Source organism: Chiloscyllium plagiosum, chromosome 17 (assembly GCF_004010195.1).
Source record: "Chiloscyllium plagiosum isolate BGI_BamShark_2017 chromosome 17, ASM401019v2, whole genome shotgun sequence".
In the NCBI taxonomy this organism is placed as follows: Eukaryota; Metazoa; Chordata; class Chondrichthyes; order Orectolobiformes; family Hemiscylliidae; genus Chiloscyllium; species Chiloscyllium plagiosum.
In genome coordinates, this window is record NC_057726.1 from 3856175 (window position 1) to 3866542 (window position 10368).

The 10368-nt window shown below is 42.9% G+C and overlaps 1 protein-coding gene across 2 annotated transcripts in view; it reads left to right on the plus strand.

Moving 5' to 3' along the window:
• ciao2b (cytosolic iron-sulfur assembly component 2B) overlaps positions 1-9134 on the plus strand; it is a 10259-nt gene extending 1125 nt beyond the window's left edge. Inside the window, exons 2-6 of one of the 2 annotated variants that reach the window (XR_006314068.1) lie at positions 393-472; positions 1930-2055; positions 7815-7860; positions 8264-8552; positions 8669-9134. Coding sequence is in view for 1 of the 2 variants with exons in the window: in XM_043706529.1 (XP_043562464.1) it covers positions 393-472; positions 1930-2055; positions 7815-7860; positions 8264-8361 (350 nt within the window). In the remaining variant the exon portion in view is untranslated. Of the gene's footprint in view, positions 1-392; positions 473-1929; positions 2056-7814; positions 7861-8263 lie in introns of both variants that reach the window. The other variant, XM_043706529.1, reaches the window with a different exon arrangement.
• The last annotated feature ends 1234 nt before the right edge of the window (positions 9135-10368 follow it).

The following is a 10368-nucleotide window of genomic DNA, read 5'->3' on the forward strand; positions in this document are numbered from 1 at the left end:
TGTGTTTTGGGCAATTCAAGCTGGGGACATGTTTTGACGATGTTGAGGTGCTAGTGTTGGCCTGGGGTGGACATGGTCAGAAGTCACACAACACCAGGTTATAGTCGAACACGTTTACAGTATTTGATATCAAGTTCTCAGTGCTGCTCCTTCACCTGATGAAGGAGAAACCTTGTGATTTCAAATAAACCTGTGGACTATAACCTGGTGTCGTATTACTTCTGACTGTCTTTTGAGGAGGGCGATTTCAGTTGTTTTTTCATCCTTAACCTGTCCCTACTCTATCCCATTCACTTGACTTTAATGAAGGGGTGTCCTTTTTTTTGCAAGCAGCACCTTGAGTGAAAGTTTTTAATGCAGTGTGCTGTGGAAACTTTCCTTAATGTATTTACATCTAATCAGATCGATCAATGACCCAGAACACCCACTGAGTCTGGAGGAGTTAAATGTTGTGGAACAGCTTCGAGTTAATGTAAGTATGCTTTCAGGGCTGAGATGGTTTCAAAATATGATTAGTATAATAAGGATGGATTCAAGCAACTAAACTTCACTCAAGAAATCAGAAGGGGTGTGCCTGCCAATTCTTAAAAGCTGTGGTTTGGGCCAGTACCTAAGAGAAAGCTGTGGCTCAGTGGGTAAATAAGCCCAGAAACAAGACCGTCATGGGCTCACTCCATCTGTGTGTATGTGAAGAGTAGTCACTGTTGAAATGTTGGTAGTAATTAGTACCCAGATTATCATAACCCAATTGTGGCAGTACTTTGCGAGAGGACAGGAATGGGAGGAGATGAATAAAAACATCAATTGTGATGAAATATGATGTTTCACTGTATTCTGGGGGTATATGGCTAGAACTGAGGAAACACTGGAAAATGCCACGTGAGACTGCTTTGCGGAACATGTACAAGAGCTAAGCTGTGTCCAGTAATTCTCCACATTGTGTGGTTTAGGTAACTCGAATTGCTTGGTGTTAAACCAAACTCTTGGGATTGAAATGGGTTCAAGTTGAAAAGTATGGCACTAGAAAAGCACAGCAGGTCAGACAGCATCTGAGAAGCAGAAGGGTTGACGTTTCGGGCAAAAGCCCTTCATCACAAATCTCCTGCTTCACAAATCTCCTGCTTCACAGATGCTGCCTGACTTGCTGTGCTCCTCCAGTGCCACACTTTTCATTTCTCCAGCATCTGCAGTCCTCACTTTTATCTGATGGGTTCAAGTCCCAGCCAGAGTATTCGGCACACAATCCAGGCGGACACTGCCAATGCAGGACTGAGGGAGTGCTGCATTGCCAAAGGTTCCATCTTTTGGATGAGACTTTAAACCAAGACCCTCTCTGCCCCTTCAGTTGGGTATATACGATCCAATAGTAGTAATCACAGTTAATTTGATTGTAACCTCAACTCCAATTTCCTGTGCACATCCCTTGGTTCCCTGACAGGTTGAAAATCGGCCTTAAATATAATGAAAGATATCAGAGCACCCCAACTTTGAGTACACAGGCCCAATTTATTCACCCTTTCCTCATAACCTCTTATTCCCGGTTACCAATTTAATGGACATTTGCTGTGCTACTGCGAAAATATTCTTCCTTTAAAAATATACACTAAAACACTGCAATGTTCCAGGTGTGGTCTGTCCTAAGCCCCATATAATTATAGCAAAATGTCCTATTCTTGTAATCCAGTTCTCTTGTAAAAGACAGTAGGCTATTTGCCGCCTTAATGCTTGTACCATATTAAATTCTAAGTTTTTTCTTGTGTGAGTGTACCTATGTCTCTCCAAACATCAATATTTAAAAGTTTTATATCTTTAAAAAGTAGTTTTTTTGTAACCCCTCATTTCCCCACATTATACTTCATCTGCCAGTTTGCTTATTGTTATACTTGCCAGTTTGCTGTAGTGAACTTGATTTTCCTGTCTGTACACCAGGTGGTTGACCATGAGAACAGTGTATCAGTGGCCTTCACACCTACCATTCCTCACTGCAGTATGGCTACATTGATTGGCTTATCCATTAAAGTCAAGTTGCTGCGCTCGCTGCCTGCCCGCTTCAAGGTGAGAGTTGGTTGCCTGGTAAACTGCGAGTGTGGTATTATCTGCCGTCTGTATTAACTACCTGGTAATTTGTGTGTATGATGGTTACCTGATGAAACCTATGTATTTTAGTTATTTAGCAATTGTTTGTATATTAGGTATCTGGTAGATTGAATGTATATAATTATCTGATGTTCTGAGTGTTTTTTATTCATTCATGGGACATGGGCATCACTGGCCCAGTATTTATTGTCTGTCCCTAGTTGCCCCTTGAGAAGGTGGGAGTGAGCTGCCTCCTTGAACCACTGCAGTCCATGTGCTGTAGGTTGACCCACAATGCCCTTAGGGAAGGAATTTAAAGGTTTTGACCCAATGGCAGTGAAGAAACTGCCACGTCAGGATGGTGAGTGGCTTGGAGGGGAGTTTGTAGGAGGTGGTGTTCCCATGAATCAGCTGCTATTGTTCTTCTAGATGGAAGTGGTTGTGTGTTTGGAAGGTGCTGTCTAAGGATCTTTGTGAATTTTTGCAATGATACACATTGCTGCTACTGAAGTGTTGGAGGGAGTGGATATTTGTGGCTGTGGTACCAATCAAGCTTTATCCTGAATGTTGTCAAGTTTCTCGAGTGTTTGTTGGAGCTGCACCCATCCAGGCAAGTGGAGAGTAATCCATCACACTCCTGACTTGTGCCTTGTAGATGGTGGACAGGCTTTGGGGAGTCAAGAGGTGAGTTACTTGCTGCAGTATTCCTAACCTCTGACCTGTTGTTGTAGCCAGTTTGTGGCAAGTCCGCTTGAATTTCTGCTCGGTGGTAACCCTCCCAGGATGTGGACAGTGGGGCATTCAATGACAGTAACACCATTGAAGTGTCAAGAAGCAGTCGTTAAATGATCTCTTATTACCTGGCATTTGTGTGCCGTGAATGGTATTTGCTACTTGTCAGTCCAAGCTTGGCTTAAATTTATTGTCATGTGTGCCGAGGCACAGTGAAAAGCTTTGTCTTGCAAGCAATACAGGCAGATCAGAGTTATGCAGCATAGATAGTAAAAAATAGGTAAACAGCAGCAAAGCCAAAAACACAGGTACAGGCGAATGTTAAGAGTTTGAGTGTTGATTCAGTATTCTAACAACAGCAGGGTAGAAACTGTTTTGAAACCGGCTGCTGCGTGTGTTCAGGCTTCTGTACCTTCTCCCCAATGGTGGTGGTTGTAGAAAACCATTGTCAAGTCGTGATGGATCTTTGAGAATGTTGGTGGCTTTTCCTTGACAGCGGGGCCTGGTAGAAGGGTTCTATAGATGGGAGGTTGGCCTTTGTGATTGTCCAGGCTGAGTTCACCACTCTGTGTAACCATTTCCGATCTTGAATGGTACAGTTGCCATACCAGGTAGTGATACATCCAGATAGAATGCTCTCGATGGCGCACCTATAAAAGTTGGCAACGGGATTCGCCGTCATGCCAAATTTACTTGGATATTTACTGTCCAAATCTTATTACATTTACAGAGTCATACAGCGTGGAAGTTATACAGATCCTTCGATCCAACTCATTCATGCCAAACAGGCATCCTAAACCGAACTTGTCCCATTTTCTTGTGCTTAGCCCATATCCCTCTAAACCTTTCCTATTCATGTACCTGTCCGAATATCCCTTAAATGACATGATTGTACCCGTCTCTATCACTACCTCCAGCAGCTTCACCCATACATGCATTACCCTCTGTGAAAAAAGTTGCCCCTGAAGTCCCTTTTAAACTTTGCCCTTCTCACCTTAAACCTATGCCCTCTAGTTTTGGACTTCCCCACTCTGGGGAAAAATGATATTCTCTATTCACCTTATCTTTGCCCCTCATGATTTTACAAACCTCTATAATGTCAGCCTTCAGCCTCTGATGCTCCAAGGAAAGAAATCCCAACCTATCCAGCCTCTCCTTATAATTCAAACCAAACATGAACTGCTTCAGTATCTGAGCAGTCAGTTTGTTGGCAGGTTGAGAATGTGTTGTTTGCTTGGTAATCTGCCAGTGTATGTTAATTACTTTGTAATCTGATTGGGTGTCTCTTTTAAATTCATTCACAGGATATGCCTGTCACTGGCCAGCCTAGCATTTATTGCCCATCCTTAATTGTCCAGAACACAGTTACAGGATAAATCAACGCAATATCTGTGGATCTGGTGTAGGCAGTTTCCTCCTCTAAAGGATATGAGTGAACCAGATAGCTTTTTCCTAACCATCAACAATGGTTTTGTGTCATCATTAGACTCTTTAATTTATTGAATTCAGATTCCAGCATCTGCCAGGGCAGAATATGAATCCAGGTGATGATATCATTAGGCCATCACATCCCTCAGATTTTGGTTACCTGTAATCTCATAGTGTGCTGTTACCTTAGGTTGTTTGTGTGTGTGTTGTAACTTGGGAGTGCCTAGTTAATTACTTGGTAATTGCACAGAATTTACAATACAGAAGCAGGCCATGCTCTTTTAGCGTTCCACATGAGTTCATTCCCACCTATCGATATTCAGTTGGATTAGTGTATCTCTCTGTTCCATTCTTTCTGTGTATTTGTCTTGTTTTCATTTAAATGTAGCTGCACTGTTCACTTCATCCACTTCTTGTGATAGCAAATTCCACATTCTCACCAGGTAAAGAAGTTTCCTCAGAATTCTCTGTTAAATTTCTTTTGTAGCCAGTTGGAGGTCTTTGACCACCAGTGTGCCACAAGGATCGGTGCTGGGTCCACTGTTTGATTTGGATGGGTATATAGGAGGTATGATTAGTAAGGTTGCAGATGACAACAAAATTGGTGGTATAGTCGACAGTGAAGAAAGTTACCTTGGAGTACAACAAGATCTTGATCAGCTGGGCCAATGGGCAGATGGAGTTTAATTCTGATAAATGTGAGATGTTGCATTTTGGTAAGACAAACCAGGGCAGGATATACAGTTATTGGTAGGGGCCTGGGGAAAGTAGTTAAACAGAGGGACCCAGGGGCGCAGGTACATAGTTCCTTGAAAGTGGCGTTGCAGGTAGACAGGGTGGTGAAGAAGGCATTTGGAACGCTTGCCTTCATTGGACAGAGCATTGAACAAAGAAATTTAAAGCACAGGAACAGGCCCTTCGGCCCTCCAAGGCTGTGCCGATCCAGATCCTCTATCTAAACCTACCGCCTATTTTCTACGGATCTGTATCCCTCTGCTCCCTGCCATTCATATATCTGTCTAGGTACATCTTAACTGACCCTATCATTCCTGACCCTACCACCTACACTGGCAATGTGTTCCAGGCACCCACTACCCCTGTGTAAAGAACTTTCCACTCATCTCCCCTGAACCTTTCCCCTCTCACTTTGAACTCGTGACCCCTAGTAATTGAGTCCTCCACTCTGGGGAAAAGCTTCTTACTATCCACCATGTCTATACCTCTCATGATTTTGTAGACCTCAATCAAGGCCCCCACAACCTCCATCTTTCTAATGAAAATAATACTAATCTATTCAACCTCTCTTCATAGCTAGCACCCTCCATATCAGACAACATCCTGGTGAACCTCCTCTCCACCCTCTCCAAAGCATCCACATCCTTTTGGTAGCTTGGAGACCAGAACTGTTTGCAGTATTCCAAATGTGGCCGAACCAAAGTCTTATACAACTCTAACTCTGCCAACTCTTGTACTCAATACCCTGTCTGATGACAGAAAGCATGTCTTCTTGACCCCTTTATTGACCTGTGTTGCCACCTTCACGAAACAATGAACCTGAACACCCAGATCTCTCTGTACATCAATTTTCCGCAGGACTTTTCCATTTACTGTATAGCTCGCTCTGGGATTGGATCTTCCAAAATGCATCACCTCGCATCTGCCTGGATTAAACTCCATCTGCCACTTTTCTGCCCAACTCTCCAATCTAACTATATTCTGCTGTATTCTCTGACAGTCCCCTTCACTACCTGCTACTCCACCAATCTTAGTGTCATCTGCAAACTTGCCAAAGAGGCAACCTACAACTTCCTCCAAGTCATTTATGTATATCACAAACAACAGTGGTCCCAGCACGGATCCCTGTGGAACAACACTGGTCACAGGTCTCCATTTTGAGAAACTCCCTTCCACTACTACTATATCTCCTGTTGCCCAGCCAATCCCCTGTCCATCTAGCTAGTACATCGTGGACCCCATGCGACTTCACCTTTGCCATCAGCCTACCATGGGGAACCTTATCAAGTGCCTTACTAAAATCAATGTATATGACATCTACAGCCCTTCTCTCATCAATCATCTTTGTCATTTTGTCAAAGAATTCTATTAGGTTTGTAAGACATGATCTTCCCTGCACAAAACCAAGTTGCCTATCACTGATAAGCCCATTTTCTTCCAAATGGAATAGATCCTATCCCTTAGTATCGTCTCAGCAGCTTCCTGACCACTGACATCTGGTTCACCAGTCTATAATTACCTGGATTATCCCTGCTACCCTTCTGAAACAAGGTGACAACATTAGCAATTCTCCAGTCCTCTGGGACCTCACCCGTGTTCAAGGATGCTGCAAAGATATCTGTTAAGGCCCCAGCTATGTCCTCTCTCGCTTCCCTCAGTAACCTGGGATGGATCCCATCCGGACCTGGGGACTTGTCCTTCATGCCTTTTTGAATACCCAACACTTCCTCCCTCCTTAGGCCTAGAGTATAAGAGTTGGGAGGTCATGTTGCAGCTGTACAGGACATTGGTTAGGCCACTTTTAGAACAGTGTTCAATTCTGGTTGCCCTTCTATAGGAAAGATGTTGCTAAACTGGAAAGGGTGCAGAAAAGATTTATAAGGATGTTGCCAGGACTGGTACAGTTACAACATTTTAAAGACATTTGGAGAGGGGAGTTATGCGTGGAAACGTTTAGCTGGATATGGGCGAAGTGCAGGCAAATGGCAATAGTTCAGTTGAGGATACCTGGTCAACATGGACAGGTTGGGCCGAACAGTCTGTTTCCATGCTGTATGACTCTTGGTGACTATCTTACATTGATGGCCTCCAGTCATGCTCTTCTCAACAAGACAAAACATGTCAGAATTTAAAGATTGTAATAGTTAACCCTTCAGCCCTCATTTATTTCCAAGACAGGAGATACCTGGCCTTTAATCCTCTTCAGACAAGGTCTATACTCACCTTTCTGGTATCGTCCTTCTCAATTTTCTTACACATGCTCCAATTTCTCCTTTTTTTAATAACATGGAGACCAGAAATGTTCACAGAAATCTGTGTTAGTTAGCTGGCAATCTGAGAGAGAGGTTGAGTAAATTTGAGTGTTCAATCATGCTATCTGTCTGGTAATTAAGTTTATGCTAGTTTAGCTGGTATTCTGCTTGTATTAGTTATCTGGGGATGTGTGTCTGGTAATATCTGTGTGTCAGTTAACCTACAGACAATGTCTGCATGTTACCTGTCTGAATAAATCCGCAGAAAAGGAGTTGGCTTGATGGTTAGTGCAAATCTGCATCTTTGTGGAAATGTTATAGGAAATCATACTAGTTTCACCTTGCACTAATGTAAGGTGATTCTGGACAGATAGCGGGACTAACGGGTTCCCTTCTTCAAGCATTTGGCACTGGTGCAGTGCACTGGATTAGTTGATGTTTATAATAGAGGAAGGGGATTTCATAAAGGTTGCCTTTGCTCATAATGCTGTTTAATGACTGCAGCAAACACATTCCCCTGTACTTCCTGTAATATACTTTTCAAGATAACACATGAGTTTTAATTCTAATATTGAGCTTTTCTTATTCTAGGTGGATGTCCACATTACTCCAGGAACCCATGCTTCTGAAAACGCAGGTGATCAATCTTTGTAATCCAAGAGATTTAATGTGGCACTGTACTGCGAGGTGAGGGAGTAATTGAGCCCTTTGAGGTCTTTCTTGCCAACTGCCCAGACATTGTTAATTAAGCTCCTTGTTGAGAATAAATCAGATTGTTAACCTGTGGGTAGGTATAGCCTCAGGAAGAGGTGGATTGGAAATGGAGGGGGTGAGTACAAGGTTGAGGAAGTGAGGAGGGGAACAGAGTGCATTCGATGAGCAGGTGTAGGCTGAGTCTGTGGTAGGAGGTCAGAGCGGGAAGAGGGCTGGTGCCTGGCCTGGGATTATAGCACAATATAGGTATCTGAGCAGTACAACAGGTCTGGAATTCTTGCATTGCACCAGATTGTTGTTCTGAATAAATCTTCTCCTTTTTCCAGTGAACAAACAACTAGCTGATAAGGAACGAGTGGCAGCTGCTCTGGAGAACTCTCACCTGCTGGAGGTTGTTAATCAATGTCTCTCAGAAAGGTTGTGACCAGACCACATCGTGGCACCTGCCTGAAGAGCGGCACAGCACAGCACAGCAGAAAATAATCACAGCATTTCTGAGCCCTCTGTGTGTGTGTCTGAGGGTCTCTGCAATGTTGGGGCTTTCCCCAAAGGGAAATCTGAGAGGTCCCAGCACATGTTAGAACTCCAAGACAGGATTTCGTGTGTGTGATATCTGTAAGTCAATCAGCAGTTGTGCCAATGTGTAAATAGAGAATGATTTGTGTACATTCTTATGAGTTAATGATCTGTCATTCATCACCTACTGGGACTGTTTTTGTGCCTGTCTGCAGATCAGCTATTGGGAGCAGATGGGGGCTAGTCTCTCTGGCAAAGGAGTAGGTGAAGGAGGCAGTCACCAAATCCTAGTGTGAGGGAAGAGAGAGAAGATGTAAAGATCCTGTCCTGATGGCTCGACCTGTGCTCAGTATGTTTCTGCAATTGAATGACTGTGATCAGGGAATAGGTGTAGAGGTTGGGTAATTGGGGTCAGAGATATATAGATGGGATGTTAGGGATGAAAGAAGTACAAACCTGCTACCCAAAATGTCTTGGCATGTTTATCAACGCTCACTCTCCATTTTCTCTGACACACATGGATCCTCTCACTGTCATATGTACACTTAATTCCTCACACAAACTCAGAGAGACCGCTGCATTCATCTGTTTGAGATACCCCATCTGACAAGTGGCAATGTAAAACCATGCCCTTAAATAATCTTGAGTGCACGTCTAATAAATCGCAGTTTACAAACTCCACTAGCTGATGTTTTGCTGCTTTTTTTTTTGCTTGAGTTAGAGTAATGTTATGATACCAGCTTGTCATATTAAACAAGGCAGATCTCAGAAAGAAAGCTGCTTTGATACATTATATGATAAATGTTAGTAGTTTGTTCACATGGCTGTTCATCACTGAAACAGATTCATATAGACTGCAAATGTTCTTTTACAACAGAGCATAAATTTATTGCAAAAAAGAAAACAAAATTTAAAAGGTTAAAGTTAGTTTAAAGTAGAAAGTTAGGTTAAAAAGTTATAAGTTACAAACCGCAAATTATGGGAACATAAGATACATGGGAACACCACCACCTGCAATTTCTGTTCCAAACATTCCTCCATACTCACTTGGAAATGTATCACCATTCCTTCAATGGCACTGAGTCAAGTTCCTGTAAGTCCCTAAAGGCATTTTGGGTGTGCCTACACCCAGAGACTGCAACAATTTAAGAAGGCAGCTGATCACCACTTTCTCAAGTGTAACTAGGGATGGGCAATAAATTCTAGTTCAACCAGTAACTCCCACATTGACTTAGTGAATATGATAAACAAATTTCAACATACTTGTTAAGATCATCGGATCCCAGAGATGTATTACTCCTATTTCACCTTTTTAAACCTTATAGTGTGCTTCTCGATTTATTTCTTTAGATTGTTGAGCCCCTTTTTGTAAAGCAAGACCTCCTCAGGCTGTGGATTTGAACTTTTCATCAATCTGATAGCCTAAACCTTTTCAGATTTAACAACTTGAAAATTTCTATCCAAATTCTCCTGGCTCGGACGTTCCACAGGCTAGTAACCACTTCTGCTGAGGTGACTGACTCCCTTGAACTGAGAAAAACTGTTCTCCTCTGACCTGATCTCCAGGTTCTTCTGAACTAAAACTTCTGTTCTGAAGTTTATACTAATTATTTTAATGTGTTAACTCTCTGTCCTAGACCCAACAGTGAAAATATTTTATCCGTTAACACCATAGGGTCATTAGGTAAAAACAATGACTGCAGATGCTGGAAACCCAATTCTGGAGTAGAGTGGTGTTGGAAAAGCACAGCAGTTCAGGCAGCATCTGAGGAGCAGGAAAATCCGACGTTTCGGGCAAAAGCCCTTCATCGGGGATACAGGCAGAGTGCCTGAAGGGTGGAGAGATAAATGAGAGGAGGGTGGGGATGGGGGGAAAGTAGCATAGAGTACAATAGGTGAGTGGGGATAGGGATGA